General features: G+C 53.7%; 2 protein-coding genes across 8 annotated transcripts; both read right to left on the bottom strand.

Annotated features, from left to right (window-relative positions):
* Window positions 1-3,052: 3,052 nt before the first annotated feature.
* Window positions 3,053-13,085, bottom strand: Dyrk1b (dual specificity tyrosine phosphorylation regulated kinase 1B). 6 transcript variants are annotated; one of them, XM_038338332.1, is made up of 12 exons: window positions 12,163-12,376; window positions 10,974-11,137; window positions 10,171-10,290; window positions 9,885-10,073; window positions 9,442-9,589; window positions 7,982-8,268; window positions 7,276-7,422; window positions 7,054-7,194; window positions 6,742-6,777; window positions 6,462-6,657; window positions 6,016-6,116; window positions 3,053-5,930 (listed from the first exon to the last, which is right to left on the bottom strand). In XM_038338332.1, the coding sequence occupies exons 1-12, from the start codon at window positions 12,239-12,241 to the stop codon at window positions 5,559-5,561; spliced, it is 1,980 nt and encodes a 659-aa protein (XP_038194260.1). In that variant the 5' UTR covers window positions 12,242-12,376; the 3' UTR covers window positions 3,053-5,558. The 6 variants fall into 6 exon arrangements, 5 of the variants coding, with proteins under 5 accessions (XP_038194260.1, XP_038194262.1, XP_038194259.1 ...); XM_038338334.1 differs by lacking the exon at window positions 12,163-12,376 and adding an exon at window positions 12,934-13,085 and having other exon boundaries at window positions 6,462-6,777; XM_038338331.1 differs by having other exon boundaries at window positions 6,462-6,777.
* Window positions 13,086-13,311: 226 nt separating this feature from the next.
* Window positions 13,312-22,357, bottom strand: Fbl (fibrillarin). 2 transcript variants are annotated; one of them, XM_038338336.1, is made up of 9 exons: window positions 22,228-22,357; window positions 17,744-17,935; window positions 17,538-17,645; window positions 17,350-17,444; window positions 16,419-16,589; window positions 15,154-15,286; window positions 14,079-14,191; window positions 13,517-13,662; window positions 13,312-13,420 (listed from the first exon to the last, which is right to left on the bottom strand). In XM_038338336.1, the coding sequence occupies exons 1-9, from the start codon at window positions 22,235-22,237 to the stop codon at window positions 13,396-13,398; spliced, it is 993 nt and encodes a 330-aa protein (XP_038194264.1). In that variant the 5' UTR covers window positions 22,238-22,357; the 3' UTR covers window positions 13,312-13,395. The 2 variants fall into 2 exon arrangements, with proteins under 2 accessions (XP_038194264.1, XP_038194265.1); XM_038338337.1 differs by having other exon boundaries at window positions 17,861-17,935; window positions 22,228-22,354.
* Window positions 22,358-22,398: the final 41 nt, after the last annotated feature.

Raw genomic sequence — 22,398 nt, 5'->3', positions numbered from 1 at the left:
GTCTCCCGGTGCAGACCGGTCCAGGTGTGGCCCCTGGGTTTCCACCGCCCCCTGCCACCATGCCTTGCCCAAGCCTGTTTTCCTTGCTCTGCCTTGAGCACTCTGCAGGCGGGCTGCTGCCCCTGGCTGGTATGTTCTGTGAGCTCAGAGGCTGGCCCTGTCATCACTGTCTGGCTCACAGGGATGCAGGTAGGAAAGAAGAAACTGGGCCGAGAACGCTCCTGACCTAATCTTGAGCCCTTCTCAGCTCAGAGCCTGCTAGACTCTACTTTCTACGGGGATGCCCTCCAGGGTGTTTCCCACCCACTTCTCAGGTCCACACACCCGAGGCAACATCAACGGTTCATCCCACACACCCCTCCCCCAAAACAGGGCCAAATCCTCAACCTATTACACCAGCTGTCAGCACACTAACTGTGAGGCTCGGGGTGCCTGCCGAGCACAGAGCCCTTTGAAGAGGACACACATCACAACAGGAGCCCTAACGGGCAGCAGGTCTAACAGGGCTGTACTCCTGGCCCCTGCATTTCAACCCTGCTGGCCACATTGTGACCAAGAATGGAGGAGCTGTAGGGAACTGAGCAGGAAGGCCACACAGGGCTGGGGCAAGAGTTCCCTCAAGAGCAGCCAGCCACCTGTGCTGAGAGGAAGCAGTAGGTGCTGAGAAGTGGGAGCCTTGGCCTGGCAGCCGAGAGCCCAGGCGCCATCACAGGTCCTAACTCTCTACTCCCAGGAGGGCCTTCCCTTCTCTTGATGTCACTGCTCATGACCAACCCATGAGGCAGGGCGTTCTGAATTCAACACTACTTAGACTTGGCAACTGCTCACCACACCGTGCCCTGGCCCCCACCAGCCATCTCACACAGAGATTACCGTGGCCTTCCAGTCTGAGCTCCTGCTCTTATTCTTAACCCTACTTCCATCTTCCCCGTTCTGATCTCCAGGGCTCTCACGTTAGCAACATGGTGACTGCTCTTCCACATTCAGCGGCCAGCACGCTTCCTCCTTCCTCCTCTACTCAGGCTGCTCCAGACTTTTCATGCAAGCCAACACCTTGCATCCGACACCTGACCTCTTCTGCTACCACCATGACCAAGCTACAGACACCCACACTGACTGGACTGTCTGTCCTGCTGGAATGTTCCATGCCTCTGACGCACGGCTCTCAGAGGCCCTTGAACACTGCACTGCTCCCCATTAACTCAAAGGGATGATGCTTTCCATGACACTTGGCATCCAAGTCTAGTCCTCCCATGGCTGCTCAGGGACCCCCTTGTCCCTGTCACTCCTGTCTGTTTAGCTTTAGTTTCCCGACAGGGATGTCTTCCTTAAAGAACACACGGCTTCCCCTGGTGGCCTAGTCCTCTAATGCTTTCCTTACCGTCTCTGTCCTCCAACCAGTGTCCATGGCTCATCTCCCTGGCATTTCACTGAAACCTACCTTGTCCCGGGATGCAGGTTTTGGAACGACAGGGGCGCTTGTTACCGCTGTAGCACTGCCCCCCCCCCCAACTTGCTCACAAAGTGACCAGCGCCTGCGACAGGATAAATCAACAAGCAGGGAACAGGAACCAGGTTCAACCAGGACTTCATGCTTCCTAGCAACAGGAGGCTCAGTGTGACTTGGCTCTACAAGCCGCTGATTCCCCGGGAGCGAGTCAGAAGCAAGCGGACTCCAAGGCACTCCACTAGAGCCACCAAGGACTCACTGCTCTCCCCGTCTCGCCAAGGAAACGAGCTAGAACTACATTCCTAAAAGGTGGTTAACTATGCTTTCATTAACCTGCCCACCATCTCTTCAACATCTATGAAGAACTTAATTCTGATAAACTCCTTGTTGATATTAATGCTCGAGTACTCGGGACAGACTAAGGCTAAGGAACCTCACAATGCTTCAGGGATATCTCTGTGTCTTGATTCTTTATCTGCAGGATGGTCATAACAACACTATTTAGCTGGGAGAGATTCAAGTAGCGATCCCATAGTTAGATGACATCACCATTGAATGATTCTGAAAATACTGCTTTACTTCAGTTAGCTATTGCTAGTAGCAAATCATCCTGAAAGTGTTATAAAATTGCAATTGTTTATTTCATGATTCTGGAATATGAAAAAGGTTCAGGGTGTGTGGCCTGAGGACTCAAGTCTGTTCCAGGGTAGTGCCAGCTGGGTCAGAAGGTCCACGAGGTCATGCACAAATCAGGCCCAGCTGCAGTAGGTGGGGCAAAGACTGGACCTCTCTCTATAAAGACGGTCAGGGCACCAGGGTGAACGGAGAAGCTGACAGACTTGTGAAGGCCACTGGGCTCAAGTTACTGGCCCAGTCATTACTCAAGAGGAAGGAGACTCCCCATCTTGAGTACAGACAGCAGAATGAAGGCTGTCTTTAAGTGTAGCCATGGTAACACCTGTCTGGAACCTTTTAAAATATACAGCTGGGCCTAGAGAGTTGGCTCAGTGGTTAAAAGCTCTTGCTCCTCTTCTACAGGACCCAGGTTCAGTTCCTAGCACCCACACAGTGGTCCACAACTATCCCTAACTCCAGTTTCAGGGAATCCAATCTCCTCTTTGGCACCAGGCATGCTCATGGTTCAGACATACCTAGAGGCAAAATACTCATACACATAAATAAATCTAAAACAAACAAACAGAATCCCAACACAGCTAACCTTGCTTTCTGTCCTACTGTTTAAATTTTCCTGCAAGTCTCTGTACAGACAGTGGGGACTCACGGTCCTCTGAGAAGGACAAGGTATGACCTCAGCCTCTGGGTGTCAGTCACCACACACATACTTCTTTCTGGGTGGAGCCGATGCCAACCCCATGGGCTGGGATCTCTTATTGGAGCCAAAAGCACCTATCAAGTTTCCCTTCGATGCCCTTGATCCTGGTCACTCCCCATAGCTGTGCTATCTGAGTTCTTTCATGGCAGAGACACACCCTTTCTCCTCTGTTGTTTCCACATTGTATACTGCAGAAGCAAAATCCCTGCTGACTGCCTTGAGCTCTCAGAAACATTCAGCTGTACAGAAGGGGATGAGTGGAGTCCAGATCTACGCCCTGCTGGTGCCACATTTTCTTCTGTGTGGGAGAAAAAGCATAAAGTGACCCAAATGCTTGCTTCCAAGGACTTCAAGGGCTCCTGGAGGGGGAGGCGGTTGGCGACAGATTTCAGCATGTGCCAGCAATATGCCTGACCCAAGGAAAACGTTAAAGAAGGAAAATGAAGGAAAACGGACAGGGCCGTCAGAAGGACGACTCAGCAGAGTGGTCAGGCCGTGCTGTCCAGAGACAAACGATGCAGGCAATGAGAACACCGCGCACCCAGGTCCTGAGGCTAGCTAGTGTGGTTGGAGCAGAGACGAGTGATGATGGCCCCGCAGGTCATGGAAGGATTGGGCGTTCACCCTGAGTGAGATGGCATCTAGGAGGCTTCCCAGCAGGGAGGGACAAGTAGGTGGTCAGAGTTTCTTTGGTTACATGGGGAACGATGAAGGCAGGAAGACCAATGAAGATGTCATAGATGTTCACCGGTGTGAACTCTGAGTACCCTGGAGATACCCAAGGAGGTATCAGGTCAGCCTGGGGCAGTTCTCAACCACAAACAGAGATGGCGCCCCACACCCATTCTACATTCCTCACAGGGCCTACATGATTTGGTCCTGCTGAGGCCTCCAGGCTCAAATACACATTGCTAAATCAATTTGGACTGGTAAAAAACACACACACACACACACACACACACACACACACACACACACGCCAACCTGAGCCTATCTCCTATTCGTGTGACCCTAGGCAAGAAGTAACTTCCACCTGCCCTCACTATGCCTAAACTCGGAGAGGTCACCGCAGTTCTGGTCTTCTAGGACTGTTCAGTCAAAGTCTTTTACTGGGAGGCTGGGTGTGTAGAACACTTGCCTAGCATCTGGGGTTCCTTGGGTACCATCCCCGGCACCACAAACACACACACAAAAAAAACAAACCAAACCGATACTATCAATGGGGCAGGAGACCTCCCTTCCCAGGCCCTCTCTTCCTCATCCTTCTACTCAGCCTGTCAATGCAATCGTCTAGAAAGTTCACCTGTCCTTTCCTGGCCTCCTCAGCACCTCCCCTGCCCGGTTACACCGCAGACAGCTCCTGCCTAGGGGCCTGCCACAAGCCGCCAGACCCGAGTCTTTTACTGCAGCCTACTTCTATGTTTCAGAAAAACTGGGCTGTACACCTTCCTCTCATTGTGCTTCAGCCCCTTCGAAAAAGTCCAGCTCTCCACATAACCAAAGATCCCCAATAAATCTTAACCGGCATTCTCAAAAAGATCACTATCACTAGTGACCCACAAGTGACCAAGACCTTGCTCACCGCGGCCTCTGCAAGTGCCCTCCATTGCCCCGCCCAGGCACTGTAAAGTGGATTGACTACTCCCAGCACCACGACCCCCCCGCCCCTGCACACTATCCAATCACTACCCGTCCTCCTGACCCGCCAACATCCGGGCCCTAATGCCGAAAGCTCAGCGAACACCAGGCCCCAGCCACGTGCGCAGAGACTTCTGGGCTTTGTAGTTCCCCAAGAAAAGTGAGCATAGAGCTAGCCTAGCAGAACTCCATCTCCCAGGAGTCACCGCGCCCGCCCGTTGTGAGTGCTTAACAGTTTGAACCAGGTGGTTCTTCCAAGACTGATTGGGAGACAGCTGGTTCCAAATTGCCATGAAACAAAAATCACTTACCTGAAAGTCAGGGAGCGTCTTTTTGCCCGAGAATCTCAATATTCTGCAATGACTCCAGAATGGGGCTGGACACAGGTGGGGAAAAATCTGTCCCCATGGGCTGTCTGGATAGTACCAAGGAAGGCCCGTGGAGGACACCCAGAGCCTGACACAAAAAGCCACTCCTTGGTGGACTCTATGAGAGCCCTGACAGATGAGTGCAGGATGTTACTATTTCCAGCAATAGGCCAGAAAGGGGCCTTTTACCCTGGAAAAATGTGGGCCAGGATCGTTGTATCCAGGATGTGTCTATGGTTCTACAGCCCAACTTCCCACTGCCCCATGCCTGCACCAAGTATGATGTCCCCAGGAGGGATATACCCACACCACAAAGCACCCTTTCCCACACAACCTTCCCCACCATGCCTCTGAGGGTCAGGAGAGGGAGCCAAGGCCCTGCAAACGCTCAGGCAGGCATGTGAGAAAGCTCTTTACTGGGGGGTACAGCAAGGAGGAGCAAGGCCATCTCCCCCTACCTGCCCCCACCCCCTCCTAGGGCCCTAGGGTGAGGGGCAATCTCCCCTCTACCGGACCACCACTGTCTTTGGTACAATAAATAGAAAACAAGGGGGGAGAGGGGGCCAAGGGTCCAGTCTTAGTGGGGAGGGTGCGGCCAAAACCCCTCTCCCTTGACCCCCTGCCCTGGGCCCCAATCAGTGCAGGCCTCACCCACCCCAGCTGGGTAGCAGCAAGTCCAGTCAAGGGGAGAGATGAGGATGGGAGCCCAGGGCCCCCAGATGGGGGGGGGGGGTATGGCTTCAGGAGGGGCCCCAGGGAGGGGGCAGGGTCATGAGCTGGCTGCTGTGCTCTGGGGTACGCCATGGAGGCCCAGGCGAGGCCCCAGAGTGGCAGGGTCATCAGGGGGTGGGAGAGGTGGTCGACCTCCCGTCATCCGAGTCCGGAGGGCTGAGGCAGCCGGGTGCTGGGGGGCAGGTGCTGGATGAGGTGGAGAGCATTCTGGAGGGCTGCCTGCCAGGCTCACATCCATCAGCTCCGGGGGTGGTGGTGATGTTGGTGATGGAGGACGTCCAAGGCATCGGGGTTGGGGGGGTAACTGGGCCCCAGTCCCTGGCAATGTCGAGGCAGAGGTAGGGGCTGGATGTGTCTTGTGGAGCACATCACCCCCTGCCCAGGGGCGCAGAGGCTGGGAGGGTATAACCTGAAAAACAAAGGAACGGGGAGTGTTGAGATCCTGGAGCCCCAGGCACCTGCCACCACCCTCCGAGGACTCACAGCTACAGTACCTGGGGGCTGTTCATCTCACAGTCGGTGATGGGGGGCCCAGGCCCCCCACAATATCGGTAGCGGTAGGCCCTGTTGTCACTGGAGGAGCCACTGGAGCCTCCTGGAAACACCGGGATGGAGAAAAGAGGGCAGAGGTGCTAAGATGTGTGGAGTCTGTTCAACACCTACACCCCAAGATTGACCTTGGAGACCAGAGTCCTTGTGAAGGCTCTAAAAGCCCAATTTTGACATCTAGGATCTGAGATTGTGTGGGAGGCTAGAGTCAGTTTTAGGGGCTAAATCCCAAGCCTGGATTCGGAGATTCTGTTGGTCATGCGGGACTGTTGCACCCACCCCCTTACCCTGGAGCTCAGAATCTGGTAGCTCTAAGGCTCTGGGAACGAGGACCAGTAGTGAGGCCTCCCAGGCTGGGCCCTGCAGCACACATCTGACACTGGGCACCCACCAGAGCTGGAGATGGAGCTGGCGGTGCTAGAGGAGGGGCAGGTATCGAGGGCCGCCGGCGAGGTGGAGGCACTGCTGCCCGCCGGGCCCGTGTTGGTGGCCTCGTCGGCCGTGCGGCGGAAGAAGCCGTGCTGCAGAGCGCCCAGAGGGCTGATGCGGGCGGCGGGCTCATATTCCAGCATGCGCAGCACCAGGTCCTGGAAGCGGAGGTAGTCGGCGGGGCTGTGGCCCGGCTCCCCCGCCCGCCGGCCCCCGGGCCCGCCCGTCTGCACGCCCAGCACCTCCTGCAGCCGCCGTGTCCCGGGGCCCTGGTAATCCTGGCAGGGAGGGGGTGGGAGGGGGGGCAAGAGAGTGGCCGTCAGTGGGCAGGAGGGGCAGGGAGACACACATGGGGAAACAGAGGCACAAGAGAGGAAGAGGAAAAGAAGCTAACAAGAGCTGTGGGGTGGGATGGTGGATGGGGTGGGCAGGGGAGGAAGGAAAGAACAGACAAGGGGGAAGAAAGACAGGGAAAGACATAGGGAGAGGGGAGCCCCAAGTGTGAGTGAGGGGCCACCCAGGGAGGGAGAAGTGGCACAGGGCAGGGGCCGCACCTTCCTGAGTTCCTTTGTCCTTCGTAGGGTCCAGCCACCCCCAGGCAGCCGCTCAAAGTACTTGCGAGCCTTGGGTGCCTGTTCCAGCATGGGCGCAGGTGGGATGCCCAGCACCTCGACAATTCTGCTCATCTGGTCCACCTGCGGGCAGGTGGCGGTCAGGGGCGCCAGGTGGCCAGGCTCCACCCCTCCACCTCCAGCACACCCCTTCCAGGGGCACACCTCATTGGAGCCGCTGAAGAGGGGCTCTCCGGTGTGCATCTCCACAAGAATGCAGCCCAGGGACCACATGTCGATGGCCAGGTCATAGGGTGTGCCCAGGAGCACCTCGGGTGAGCGGTAGAAGCGGCTCTGGATATACTGGTAGATCTGGGGAGGGGGCAGTAGTCAGCGCACTAGCTCCCCTGCTGCTTTCACTGACATTCAACTGAAGACAAGTCCCTGCTTGAGAACAGGATGGAGCCTCGAGGCTCTCAGCAAGGCTGCACAAACCAGACACTGTCTTGCTGAGCTTCCAGTCTTCGTTGGCCTGCCTTAACCCTGGCTCCATCCCCAGCTCTGGCCCCTTTTAAGAGAGGCTGGCTATTCCATACTGAATTATACTAACTAGTGTAACTCCTGTCTGCTTACACAAGGCTGCAAGACTTAAAGGTCTTCTACCTGTGACCTGAAGAACACAAGTAGGCAAAGCAGAGCTCAGGCTCAGATCTCAACTTTACTACTCTGAGGAGTTGCCTGCCCCTCGGGGTCACCCACTTTCTTCCTTGCTTGGTCTGCTCGGGCCCTCTTCATCTCTGATTCCCTCCTTCCCTCCAGGGGGTCTCCCTATGCCCAATGTCATCTCTCAGATATCAGCTCCCAGGACCAAAACAAAGCCACCCCATGCCATCCCACCCGAGACACTGGCCCTGCCTAGTCAGAGCCGCACCCGCTGGCCAAGCTGGCAGGAGCTGCCAAAGTCCACGATCTTGATGGCACTGCGCTTAGGGTTGCAGAGCAGGATGTTCTCAGGCTTGAGGTCGCAGTGGATAATGCTGAGCTCAGGCGTGGCCAGAAAGAGCAGCGCTGTGCAGAGCTGCTGCGCCAGCTTCCGCGTCAGGTTCAGCGAGACACCGCGGAAGTGCGTGTTGCGCAGGAGGTCGTACAGGTTGTAGGACAGCAGCTCAAACACCAGGCACAGGTGATTCCGGAACATGAAGTGCCGCTTCAGGTGCACTGTGGGGAACCACAGGCAACAGCTTACAGACAGGTGACAGGGCAGTTGGCCTGGGGCCACACAGCAACCACCTCTGCTAAACTGCAGTGAGCCCTCAGGTGTATGTGCCCTGGGCTCAGTGGACTCGCAAAGCATGCTAATTCTCCCGAGGCTCTCAAACCTCCTGATTTTTACCAAAAGGAAGGTTTCTGTCAGCAGGGAATAGTAAACATGACTGTAATCCCAGCATTTGGGAAACTAAGTCAGAGGATGGTTGAGTTCAGGCCCAGCTTGGCACACAGTGCAGCCTGGAATAGTAAATAAAAAACAGAAAAAACCCTAAAGGGTGGTATAACTTGAGGGTTATATTAGCATAGGGCAAGGATGACCAAAGAAGTGTTGGAGCATGTTTGCCTAGCAAGCACAAGGCCCTAGGTTTAAGCTCCAGCACTGCAGAGGGAAAATCAAACACACTATCACCTTCTAATAGAGCTGCAAAACTATTCCAGGCCTCCTCATTTCACATTACACCACAGAGCCAGGCCTGGTGGTGCAGGGCATAGAGACCAAGGTCTCCAGATGAAGAAACAGTGGAAGCTCAAGGCCCGTCTGGATGACTTTGTGAAATTCTGTCTCAAAATAACTTAGTAAAAAGGGATTTGGAGATGTAGTTCTGGGATGAAGCCCCTGCCTAGTGTGTATGAAGGTTTGATCCCTAGGATGGCAAAACAAAACCCTAAGAAGCACCACCAAGAGCCCAAATGAACAAATGAACCTGCCTTCCTTTTGGCGGTATCTTTGTGCCAAGGGGCACTGGGTATCCTTTTAAGAGTCTATCAGTCTCTTTCCAGAGGAATGGGACACATCTCGAGAGAGTTCCAGAGACCACTACTTCTCAAATTAATTCTGTTGTGTATAAACTGTCACTTCACGTACGTGACAGCACTGAGTGCCTCAGTTTCCTATCTCCAACATGTGCACAAAGCTGCCCTCTCCGTCACCAGGCGGGGGTGAGGTAATTCATGTCAAGTGTTTGCAACAGTCTGGCCCTTAGTGAGCCCTGGATCAGCACTGACCACTGCTAATCAGGTAAGCAGAAGAGCAAAGCCATGACCACAGCAGGAGACTCCCTGTGGTGGAGAAGCCTGAAGCCCCTTAGTGGTGGTATCTCTCCCACAGGCGCCCGCACTCACCGATGTAGTACTTCATCTCTGTGTCGTGCTGGTTCATCAGCTCCAGCAGCCGCAGCTCAATCTGTGCCTGGTTCAGGAAGGCCTTTTTGTTCTTGATGATCTTGATGGCCACCAGCTCCTGGGTCTGGTGGTCATAGGCTTTCACCACCTGGAGACATGGAGAGTGACCGGGAGGTGGGCGGCCCACCAGCCACACCTTCCCAACTAACAACTCACAGCCCTGCGCTCACATCCCTTGTACTGGATACAAAATAACATAGTTCCCTTATGTGGAGTCTTGTTATTTATACTTCTACAGAAACTGAAACAGAGGGACACTAAGTGGCCCGAGAGACTGGCCAGGACAGGACTTGGCAGCAAGTGAACACTGGGGGTAGAGGGGGAACGTGGGTAAGGTTAGTAACTGTCTGCATCCAGACAGGATGAGTGGCGGAGTCCCACACCTGGCCAAAGGAGCCTTTGCCAATAAGAGAATCAATCTCATAGCGCTCTAGCCAGCGCTCGCCACTGCGCACAATGTAGTCGTGGTTGTCGTCGTCGTAACCATGGTTCAGGACCTTCTTCTCCTTTTTGGTGCTCGAGTCCTGGGGTGGCGCCTGTTGGGCCCGCCGCTTCTTCTTCGCATAGTATACCTGCTCAGGCAACCAGGAAACCGGACCCTTGAGTGACCCGGGCAAGCAGCCAGGACCCTTTCCAGCACCCAGCCAGGGAATCCCATTCCCCACCCACCTCATTGATGTGCTTGTAGGTCTTGATGAGGTCCACTGAGAGCTTGCGCAGCGGGGCTGAGGCTGCGTCCCGGAAGGCCAGGGGTAGTCTCCGAGGCAGCAGTCGCACCTCAGGCAACACCTGCGGTGGAGACGGGCGGACACTGAACACAGGCCTTCACCTCCAACTTTCAGGGGGAGAGTGTAGGGCCTGTCACACACCGGGGTCCCCCAGACATCTGTTCATTGTGTGATGGAGTGAATGATTTACCGCCCACCCAGCCCCTGGGCAGCTCTGCTCTCTCTATTTTCTTCTGAATCCCAGTGAACACCCTGAATGAGAAACTTGGGGTCTTTGCACCCGAGAGCAGTTTTGGGACCCAGGCCGTTGATTTCCCTGTAGCTCCATGTTCTCAGCCTCAGATCTATGCCCAGTTCCTAAAGCTCTTGGACCAGGATTAGACTTCTTGGGTTTCCCACTATCCTCAGCTCACTTTCCTTCCCATACCCTTGATTTCCCTTCCAGGTTTTTCACTCCAGACCTCTGGCTTGGTGTGGACACTAAGACTTGTATTCTGGCCTGTTGTGTGCAGTGACAGTTCTGAGTCTGACAAACATTAACCACTCTGTGAGAGACAGAGGGTCACAGAGAAGCACAGTGATTTGGTTCCCATAGCAGGGTAAGTGTGGACTTTCCACCCTACCTGAAACCCTGCCAGTATCACCAGGTCTCCAGCATCCTCAGAGATCAGGCTGATGTCTGAACCCTTTCATCCCCAGTCTCTTTCGCCCCCCAAGCAGGTAAGAAGCCAGGTGAATGCCTACCTGTGTGTGTTCCTGGGGCCCCGGAAAGCCAGAGAAGGGACCATGGCCTGGTGGGACGGCCATGGTGGGCTCAGAGGGCCACAGGGGTGTGAGGCCTGGAGCGGGAGCCCGGCCGGGGGGCGCCTTCTCGCATCCTGCACCTCGGCTGCCACCGCCGCTGAGACCTGAGAGCAGGTAGGAAGCAGGGAGACAACATGGAACAAGAGGGTATGTGGATCAGAGTCAAGCAAAGAGGTGGGCATGAAGAACACAGGGCAAGGGGGAGGCACCAGGTAGCAATGCAGAGGGGACAGAAACAAGTGGCGAATCAGTGTTCCTCAGCACATGATCAGTCAAATAAATGAGGCAACATAATGACAAAATGTAAAAGGGAATGGTTAGTCACACAAGGGTGGGAGGAGTGCATACAGGGCCAGGCCAGGAAGGACAGAGAAAGGCCAGTAATTGGGAGAGCAAAAGAGAAGACAGAAACCCTGCAGAGTCTGGGCAGTAGAATTCATTTTTCTTTGCATTTCTGCTGGTGCCCATTCGGAGTTCCTCAGATAAAGACCCAACCTTCACATGGTCTTCCCTCAACATCAGGGTCTTCTGGGCCACAGTGAGGGCCCCATTTCAAATCGAGTCTAGAGAACTCCAGGATCTCTCACACCACAGCAGTCCTTGTGGAGTGCCCAGCAAAGATCAAGGTTATCTAAGAACTCCTTTATGTGTGAGTGCTATGGGTGTTTCAACCACCAGGGCACACTTTCCTTTGGGACAGCTCCCTAGAGGAGTCTCCCGCACCAGGGACCCCTCCCCACTAGGACTTTCCCATATCCCAAGACCCCTACTCCTAGAAAAACAAGAGGGAGATGTCCGTTCTTGACAGTTCAAGAGACACTGTCTTTTCCTCCCTTACACTGGGATCCTCTCTATCCCCTTTATCAGATATTTCTAAACCGGGTCATTCTGCAATTGAGCCTGTTCCTAGAAGGGCCCAACAGCCAAATCCCTAAATAACACACAAGACGTTGCTCCCTGAAAGTGTCCTCCAGAACAAGATCTTCTCCCTAAGAGCCTTCCCCCTGTCAGATCCGTTCCACCCTATGACTCGCTACTCCAGGTCCCCTTTACTGGGGCTTCACCGACAAACAACCTCTTCCCCGGCCCTCCCACACTAGGACCGACTCTCCCAGCTCCCACCCCCTACCCGGGTCAGGGCTGGCGCTGGGCCCACAGGGGGCTGGGGAGCGATGGGGCCCCCAGTGCGGTGGGCGAACGGCCAGCATGGCGGTGGTGGCGGCGGTGATGAGAAGGTGGCCGCCTGTCCCCGGCCTGGCCAGTCCCGCGGCGGTGAGGGCAAGCGGGACAGGCGGCCCGGTGGGTGACAACAGCAGCCGCCGCCACCGCCGCCAGGGGGGCGGGGAGAGGAGGGGACGAGGGTCAGACCGGGGCACGCGGGGGAAGGGGACAGCAGGTGGACGGGGGAGGGGCGGGTTAACCCTCGCCCTAAGGCCCAGCCCCGCCCCGCGTGGCCACCCGCCCCCAGGGACCCTGGCGTCCCGCCCCCCACCCCGCAAGCCCGCCCCGGCCGGTGGAGTCCCGGCGGGCGGGGCCCAACAGAGTTCGGCAGGCCGCACCTCCCATGGCAACAACCACGCCATTGGTTGTTGCCGCCAAGAGTTTAGCCAATCAGCACTCAGGGCAGCTGTTGCTAGGCGACAGTGAAGCGGCCAGCGCAGCCGAGCCCAAACAAAGGGCGGGAGTGGGGCCGGGCTGCCCCCTCCCAGACTCCCTCTTAAGACGGCTCCCTCGGGCTGGGCCCCTTCCAGAAATCCGGCCGTAAATAGTTGGGCGCCGCTGCACTGGCCCAAAGCCCCCTCCTTTCCCTTGCTAAGTCTCGCGGGGATGGGCAGGGCGGATCCCAGTCTGCCCCCCACCCAAGCGTGCCACCCCGCCCCGCCCGTCGCCACACCATTACCTGAGGGCGTGGGTAAGGGGACTCAAACTGCTCGGGGAGCCCGAGCTCAGACCTGCCCACTGGCTGAGGGTGTCCGGCGGACGCGGCAAGCCAGGGCCCCGATTACCCAGTAATGCAACCAGCAAAATGGCGACCACAACAAACCGGCCCCCCTGTCCCGGCTCCGCCCCCACACCGCTCACGTGACTTAGGAGAGCACTGTGCGCCTGCTCCTTCAGAGCGCGGAGCCGCGCACATGCGTAGCAGATATCAATGGAGCATGCACCATGTGACCGGATGAAACTTTCCAAGGCACCCCCCCCCCTTACAAGCGCACACAAAGTTGGTCAAGGGCGCATGCGTCTTTTGGCCACTGAGCAAACAGTACCAGACAGGGGAGACAGATGAGTCTTTTAATAGAAAAAAAAATACACGTGCAACAGTAGCAACACACATTTCTTCGAATCCAGACAGCTCCAAGTTTCAGTTCTTCACCTTGGGAGGTGGCCTGTGAGGAAATCAGAGAGGGTCCAGCTGTCAACATTTTTGGCTCCCAAAGCCCAGGGAGCTCAGGCTGCAAGGAGAAGTCTAGTCTGGTACTTACCTGTACACACCTACAACCACAGCGTGGTCCCGTTCGTAGGGCTCAAGTGTCAGCTGCTCCTGGGGCTTCATATTCTCCTGCTGCATCTTCTTCACTTCAGATGCAAACACAGCTTCTGCCGAGGCTGTGGAGTCAATGCAGTTCGCCTACAGAGAGAGGAGAAAGGACAGGTTAGAGATTTGGAGACCCAGGGCTGGGCAATTATAAAACTCCATTACAGAAATTTAAATTTGGCTTGGACTGAAAACAGGATGTCCCACTTATCTAAGGCAGTGTTTTAACTCCGGGATTTTCTTCCATGTCCTGGTAACAGTAGAACAAATGCAGCAAGAGGCTAATTCTGAACATGGTGAAGAAATACAAACAACCTGGGAGTTTCAAATGAAAATGTTTCTAAAAACACACTTTGTACTTATTTTCTCTGTACCAGTAATCTGTTCTAAGCACATATATCATTGATTAATAAACGAAGAAACAGAGTCTCGTAGGCTAAGCAGCATGCTCAGACACATAGATCAAGCACCCACTGTTGCTGCCCCAACTTACATTCCAAGCCTCATACCTTAATGGAAATCACAAAGTGTCCTCCATTCCTCAGGAAGGTATGGGCATTCAGGGCCACAATCCGGGTTTGGTCTGGCTGTGCCACATCGGCAAAGATCACATCCACCATGGCTAAGGAAAAAGGGACAGCAGTTACCAAGTAGAAAACAGAGAGCTGCCCAGAGCCTCCCAATATGGGGCCTGCACTCCATCACCACCAGGTTCCTGGGAGTCTCCTGCCTCCAGTCTCACTCCCCACCACACACCCTCCCTCCAAAGCACCCCAAAGGTGGGGTCAGAACCCAGACACATCACTCATCCACTCCTCTTGTAAAGCATGGTTGCCACCTACTCTGTGGCCAGCCCTGGGCTGGGCGTAGGGGACACAGAGACGAGTCAGACCCTGCCCTCGAGATGCTCCCGGGTCTGGGGGGAGACAGACATGTCATCAAAAAGACAAGTAAAAGTGAGCAGTTAAAGGCAAGACGTGGGCAGGGCTGTCAAATGAGGGCAAGGACCAGAGAAGGGGCCAAGTGAACCAAGAAAATGCAAAGAAAAAAAGGAGGGGGAAAAACCACTCCCAAAACCAAATCAAACCAAAACAAAAAAGTACAATGAAAAAACAATGTTTTTAGGCAGTATGATTTAAACATGAACACATAAACAAAGTGATGGAATGAAAAAACATCTTTAAGGATTTGGAAAAGCAGATGGTTAAGTATCGAGTACCTCTGGGGGAATTCACGAGGCTTTCCATTTTTATACTAGACCTTTAAGGTGGTTTTTTTTTTTTTTGTTTGTTTGTTTGTTTGTGTTTTTTTAAAAAGCACTGGGTCATACTTGCTGTGCTCAGGCCTGGAATGTCATCAGATAATATAAAGAAAGGCAGGAGACAGGGCAGTGTAAAAAGGCATCAAGTGTCGGAGGGGAGCAGAAGTGCATGGGACTCAGGGAGGAAGATCAGAGATGACCGGCACAATCTCCACCTGCAGCTCCTCACTCTAACTCCATCTAAATTTAGGGTCCATTGGCCTCTTCTGGGAAATATGCAGTGGCTTATCCTACCTTCCCTGGGCCGCCCCCAGGCCCCTCACCGATAAGCATGCGGTATTTGTGTGGGTGTCGGGCATCTTCAATCACAGGAATAATGTTGGTCCTCTTCTTGGCCAAGTTGATGAGGTCACGGCCAGAACGGTGGGAGAACTCAACTGCATAGACCAGACCATCCTAAAATAAATCAACAGTGATGAGCACACACTTGTTCTCCATTATGGTTGCCAAAATTGGGCTCATGTGCCACTTGTAGCAGGCCCTCAGACCCTCAATCCTTAACTCCATTGTCCAGATCGGCCTGGAGATGAGAGTCACTTGCCATGGTTATTCACAACCAACCAAGCACAAGATCCTAATTCATCTGGCCCAAGAGCCCAGGCTCCCAACACAGGCTAAAGTCCAGGGCAGAGAACAGAGCCACAGGCATTTGCAATGGGCCAGCACTCACAGGAAACATACAATTTTGAAAACAACCTTATTCTCCATAGTGCTCACCCTGGCTCAGAAAGCTCAGTGTTTCTCTGAAACCACACACTATTAAATACCAATAGAAGTCTGAGTTTTGTTGCGGTTTGTATTTAGACAAGGTCTGACTGTGTAGCTTAGGCTAGGACGACAACAGTGTGTGCTTTCACACCTGGCCAAGCACAGGGCTTTCACCCATCAAATTAAAGAGTCCGCAATTGAGCCAACAGCAAGAGGCTGTGAAGTGGGACATCAAGGAGGCAGGTGCTCTCTGCACTGCCATCGCCACAGAAAACACATGCCCACCAGTAGAAACCAAGGGCTGCGGATGTAGGCCTATCTGCCTAGCATTCAAGAGTCCCTGGGGTCAACCCCCAATATGGGGGGTTAGGGAGATGAGAACAAACTAGGTTTGGGGGCCATGAGTATTTTGTGTCTATGTATGTAGAAGCCGGAGGACAATGTAGGTGGTGTTCTTCAGGAACTCCTCCGATCCTATTTCTGAGACAAGGTCTCTCTCTGGTGTAGCGCTTATCCATAGACAGCAGCCGACGACCAGCAAGCTTCCATGGCTGCTGCTACCCCTAGTGCTGTTATTACAGGGGTACACACACACCACCACCACACTTTTACATGAATTCCGAGGATCAAAATCAGATCCTCATGCACATGTGATAAGCACTTTAATGACTAAGCTACCCTTCCAGCCCTGGGACATCAATCTTTCAAGAGGTCAACCAAAATAGTTTGGTATCTATGTTCCCAGCTCTGGGTCATTTTAACACAGTGCAGGTAAACAGCCAGGCTCGGCTCCCTCCATCTCTACCACCTATCCACTTACCGGGCCAACGATATCAGAGACGTGAGAGACAGTGGTGCCTGAGGCTGCCCCAAGGTAGAGCACCTTGGCCCCTGGCTTGATATGGATCTGGTCTACGCCGCCCAGGATTGCTGCTGCCAGCTTGGAACGGAAGGGGTTCCAGGCTCGGTATTCAATTTTGTCATCTCCCTCCTGACCCAGGAGAGATGGGAACAGAAGTCAGTCAGTGCTGGGTTCCTGTGCAGGACACCATCCCATAACCCTAGGGCCCTCAAAAGAAATGTTGCAGCCCAATCACTGTATAAGAACCAAAAGCAGATGTACAATAGGGACAAGGACAGAACACAGACAGTAAACACAGAGGTGACAGAAAGATCTGGCACTAGGCATTACTTCCTGCCCTAGCTGTTTCAGGTGTTGGAGACAGCCTTTGATTAGGACATGGATCCTGCCCCGAGCAGTAAGTACCCACTGAACTAACACACAAACTGCCTCAGGAGACGGTGACAGGCTAGAGAGACCAAGCCAGGAGAGAGGATGGCAAACAAGAATGGACCATGAAGGGCTGGGGATGTTTGAACTAGACTAGAGGGGAGCAGGTAGGCCTCTGGCCGGCCATAGAGAAGAGGACGTGCTGGGGTTGTGAGGATACGACAGAATCCTGTCAGGACCAGGAGGTACCTGACCAGAGACAGAAGATAGGGAGCCGGTACAGTATGGAGCTGGGGAACAATAGGGCAAGGCTAGGGAATTGGGAGGGGAGCTGGGAAGTGAAGAACTGAAGGCTATGGCGGGCAGGGAATCTCAAGGCGCATGGAAGAGTGTGCATGGCCTAACTTATGCACTAACACCCCCGCCCCCCACTGTCACATGTAGGACACAACAGCAAGACTGAACTGCAGTTGGCACCATCAGCTAGAGCTGGTACTTAGGACAAAGATTTAGAACTCACTGAAATAGAGACTCTCTTCTCCCCATACACAGACTCTCCAGGGACCAGATTCTTTGTGACAAGGGCATCCTCCTTTCCGCGACAGATAAAGACGCCTGGTGAAGGTAGCAGAGAAGAACAGGGCTGAGGACTCAGAATGCAGCCACAATCCACTTCTAACTACAGCTGCTGCCCTGCCCACCACTCACCTTCATGCCGATGTGGTTCCACCATCACATTCTTCCCTGACTGGTTTCCTCTCTTGCCTCCCCGGCCACCACCTCGACCCCGGCCGCCCCCAGACTGGAAGCCTCCACCTGCAAGAGAAAGCTGCAGGTGGAGAGGGAGGTCCCTTCTCCCCCCTCCCTGCACCCGCCAGGAGCCTGCTCCACCTCCCCATGTCAACCTCACTCACCTCGTCCTCCTCCTCCTCCACCTCCTCCTCGGCCCCTGAAGCCTCCACCTCCACCTCCACCTCGACCTCGGCCTCCACCAAAGCCTCCTCGACCCCCGCCAAAGCCTCCTCGTCCACCTCGTCCTCCTCTACCACCTCTGTCACCACCGAAGCCTCCTCTGCCACCAAAGCCACCCCCACGGGGGCTGAAACCTGTAGTAGAAACAAAAACAGGGAAATGAAGGTTAAGACGTTTAACCTAACTTACCCGGTAGTTCTACAAAAGTGAGAAATCAGCAAAGCACGTGGCTGTAAGCTCCTGGAGCAAATGTCCACTGCAGTCCTGGAGCAAATGTAATGCAGACCAAGGCCACCCAATGTCCCACCAGCAGAATGGACACATAGACCAAGTAACAGTAATCAACAGTTGTGCAGCACAGATGAACAAACCAGACCCTCCCAAAAGCAGAGAAACAAATTCCTATACAACTACACCCAACGACACACACTGCTCTTCTGAAATAGGGTATCAAGAACCCCAGGCTGGCCTCGAAGTCACCATGTAGCTGCTGATCCTCCTGCTGCCACCTCTTAAGTGCTGGGTTTACAGGTGTGCACCCTTGGACCCGGCACCTTATCTGTCCTGATGAAGCATACCAGGAAGGGACCACTAAAAGCAAAACACGCCACAGACGATCTAACGGTTAGGGATGAGAAAGAATGAGGATATTCTGGGCTTCTTGATGGGGCACCATTAGTATCGGTGAGCCCTGCGCACATGCTTAGTTCAATGGGACCTATGCCCTTCCAGCATCTTCCCATGAGTCTGCATGTATATGGGTGGGGGGAGCTCCAGCTCCTAATCTGATGCTCAGTTTCTCCCTTCTTTCAAGATTGTAACATTCCTTGGGGGGGGGGGGGGTTAAAAAAATCCCCAAATTTAAGGATGGGCAATGGCCTAGATGGGCAGATTAGAGCTCATCAGAAATCAGGCACGGTAGCAGATTGTGATTCCCATACCCCAGGAGGCAGAGACAGAGACTCTAGCCTCCTCCCTGATCACAAAAAAACACCCCGAAAATAACAAACCAGTTCAGGGGTGAAGCAGCACTGTCCACTCAGCAGCAAACAGTGGGTGGGACTAACAGGTGTCTGATGCTGTTGTTGTGTTTGCTATTTTGCTTTTCTATGATGGAAACTTTTGAGTACTATGGGCAGGGGCACAAGAGTTGATCTGAAAACATAGTTTGAGATTAGTGTTGGCTTAAAACTATCTCACTTGATCTAAGACGTCAGATATAAATCTGCTCAAGTTTTGTCACTGTGCCTTGAGACTACACTATCACCAGCTTCAAACAGTTTTTTTGTTGTTGTTTGAGACGCTAAGTCTCACTACGTATTCCTGACTAACCTGGAGTGATGTGCACCAGGCTGGCTTCAAACTCAAGAGATCCACCTGTCTCTGTTTCCTGAGTGCTGGGATTAAAGGAGTGTACCACGCTGACAGTATTTTTAATGGTATTAAAAACAAAAACAAATCAAAAAAACCTTTGCTGATTCTCTTCTTACTTTTTGCTCTCTTTCTGTGACACTTAAGGGGCTAGATACTGTAGCTCTAATATGTCAGGCCAGGGTCAACTCCCCAGAGTTCACAACAATAAAAAAGACCTTGAAACTTGGTATCTATTCCTAATTTACTTTTATTTGGGATGGGGGAGGGTTCCTCTGGGTAACAGCTGGCTGTCCTAGAATTCCCTTTGTAGAACATGCAGGCCTCGAACTTACAAAGATCCACCTGCCTCTGAGTGCCAGGATTAAAGCTGTGCACCACTACCGCTAGGCCCTAATTTAATTTTTCAAGTTGTTAACAGTTTCTTCTTCAAAACTCTCAAATAATCCCAAGCCTCACAAGAGATCCCATCCTGTTGCTTCCAACCTCGCACTTCACAATCCACAATAAACTCAGAATTCTTCTCTTTACAAAGAATCTCTGAGCCGGATGGTGGCGCACACCTTTAATACCAGCACTCTGGAGGCAGAGACAAGCAGATCTCTGCAAGTTTCGAGGCCAGCCTCATCTACAGAGTGAGTTCCTGGATAGCCAGGGAGACAGTGCGAAACCCTGTCTTGAAAAACCAAAACCAAAAATAAATAAAATCTGAGAAGGGCATTTATTAAAGAAAAGTTTCCCACAAGACCTTATATAATGTATAGACCCAAACCATCATGCCGAAGACATGCGCCCTACCCCAACTTCAGGTTCTCTGCTGGGCCCTACTCAACAGCCAGCTTTGAAATCTATCTCTCACATGAGCGGTTCCCACTTTCCAGCTCCTGCAAACAGGGCTGTGCCCATGCTACTTGGGTCTCTAATGAAGCGGTGCTGATGCTACCTTGTTTTCTTGTCATATTGCATTGGATACTGCCTGGCACTCTCGCTGGCCGTTACAAGTTCCAAATGCACAACGATTCGCAATTATTCTGGTTACCCCAACATCCCAGCACCCCGCACAACATGAAGCTCAATATGATAAACACCAGCAAGGCTCTGGCATATCCCCAGCTCTGCTGACGCAAGTCTCTAGGTCCATCTTCACAGAGAAACTGCTGGAAAACCATCCTGTTCATTCGAGTGGATGGTGAAGGGGAGTCCTGGTTCCTCCTCTCCCGGCTCATCCAGGAGGACAGCCATGCCATTGTCGTTCAGGACCCTAATGGACGCAAGTTGCATGGGAGTCTGTTATAAAATCAGGTGACTCTGTACCCACAAAAGTACTTAGAAGAGAAGCCACCCGCCAGGGCCTGACAGAACAGAGGCCTGGGAAGTTGTGGGAATCTTCACGGGGAGCAGTGGGCCAGGGTCAACTCTAGTCCCAGATACTCAACGTGTATCTTGGTCTATTTCAGGTCCTGGAGTTTTTAGGGAAAGGAACAAAAAGGACTCATGACTCATAAAGACTCCATGCCCACATATAGTCTGCTGTTTTAGAATCTGCTTCCCTCCAGGAGCCCTCCCACCTCAGAACTCCAGCCAGATGAGGGAATCCCAGGCCTGCAACCCCACTGCCAGCGAGAGTGAAGCCGAAGGCTGAGTGTGAGGAGAGCCCAGGCTATACAAGATCCCATTTCAAAACGACAAAGGACTTTGTTAGAACGTCCACTAGAGCCTACAGCAAACCTCTGCTTAAAGATCTCCCCGGGCTGGGTGTGGTGACAGGAGAGGCAAACAGCTCTGTGAGTTCAAGGCCGGCCTGGTAAACAAAGCGAGTTCCAGGACAGCTAGGGCTGTTACACAGAGAAATCCTGTCTCAAAGAACCAAAAACCAACCAAACAAAAACAACTCCCCAAAGCTGCTTCTGCACTCAAGGCTCAAACTGTCAATGCAGAGTCCACGGCTAGAAATTTCTACAGCTTCTCATTCTATCATTTGCCAGAGCAAGGCTGGAGGGAAAAGCACAGACCACAGAACGGCAGTAGAACACACAGACTAGCAATCCCTCCACCCTACTTCACCAGACTTCCAGAACGCGGGACTCCCAGATACTCAACAGGTCTGGGACCAGGAGCATGGGTGATTATCCCCTGCAGCGACTCTCATCTGTCCACAGGAACATGTGTGCACACATCAGACAAAAGCCTGATCCTTCGGCAACGGTGAGAAGCTCACGTTATCATTACGGTAGCACAGACTGGTGTCAAGCCCCAGCTTCCCGAGTACTGGGATTGACGAGCATTGCTATAGCCCAGAGTAACATTTTACCAAAAAAGTCCCTTATCCAGTAAGAATCCAAGAAAGAAAAAACAGACCATCATTATCCACCTGTAGTGGATTCATCAGAAAAAGGCGGGAAATAAACGAATACATTTTTGTCGGGCTCGGTGGCACACGCCTTTAATCCCAGCACTCGGGAGATGGAGCTCTGAGGTCGAGCCAACCTGATCAACAGAGAGTTCTAGGCCAGCCAGAGGCACATGGTGAGACGCTGTCTCAAAAGTTAAACCAAAACCAACCCACTCCGCTAAGGCCGGGTTTGTAACGTTTCTCTCACCACAGAGCAGGTACACTCAAGTCTCCAGATCGTCGACTCCAGCACGTCTAGGACCCCGCCCCTCCCGGAAGCGTGGCGATCGAGACCCTCACCTCACCGACCCGGAGGTCCTCATGCCCCCCCCCTCCCGGGGAAGCTGGGTTGGGGACCAAGGTAGCGGTGACGGCAGGTGACAGTGGGTGACAGGGAAGGCTTGAAGTGGGTAGAAGGGCCCCTAGCCCGGAGCCGTTCCATTTGCGACCCAAGCTGGATCCCCCGTAGCCACGCGCAGAGAGCGACCCGAGCCCCAGCTCTGGGCTGGGGTCAGGAGGGCCGCACCGGCCGGCAGGGAGCGACGAGCCTGTAGGCCTGTGTCTGGGAGCCGAGCCACCGGCCACATTCCCCGGGTCCCGAGCAGCCGCGGTGCCCGCCCGCCGCTCCTGGAGCCCCGCTCCTGCCCGTGCCGCGGTATCTACCTGGCTTCATCACTGCGTTCTGGTCGCACGGCTCCGGCAATCAGCGGCGTCCCTCACTCCACGAGTATCAGGCTTTCGCACGTGGAAAGGAGCGCATGCGCGCGACGACGTAGGACGCGTGACGGAAGGACGTAGCTCCACCCCTTACACGCGCCCTCCTCCGGAAGTGGA

This window comes from Arvicola amphibius, chromosome 8, assembly GCF_903992535.2.
Source record: "Arvicola amphibius chromosome 8, mArvAmp1.2, whole genome shotgun sequence".
Classification (NCBI taxonomy): Eukaryota; Metazoa; Chordata; class Mammalia; order Rodentia; family Cricetidae; genus Arvicola; species Arvicola amphibius.
The sequence above is the reverse complement of the archived record's forward strand: the minus strand, read 5'-3'. Positions and strand labels throughout refer to the sequence as shown.

Excerpts from the sequence above, each read along its gene's own strand:
- Dyrk1b (XM_038338331.1), bottom strand. The coding sequence starts at position 12,241 with ATGCTGGCCGTTCGCCCACCGCACTGGGGGCCCCATCGCTCCCCAGCC. Across the intron at positions 10,291-10,973 it reads GGCCCCAGGAACACACACAG|GTGTTGCCTGAGGTGCGACT; the intron begins GTAGGCATTCAC and ends TCTCCACCGCAG. Across the intron at positions 7,195-7,275 it reads TCTTCAGCGGCTCCAATGAG|GTGGACCAGATGAGCAGAAT; the intron begins GTGTGCCCCTGG and ends ACCTGCCCGCAG.
- Fbl (XM_038338336.1), bottom strand. Across the intron at positions 17,445-17,537 it reads GGAACCACATCGGCATGAAG|GCGTCTTTATCTGTCGCGGA; the intron begins GTGAGTGGTGGG and ends TACCTTCACCAG. Across the intron at positions 16,590-17,349 it reads AGAAGAGAGTCTCTATTTCA|GAGGGAGATGACAAAATTGA; the intron begins GTGAGTTCTAAA and ends CTCCTGGGTCAG.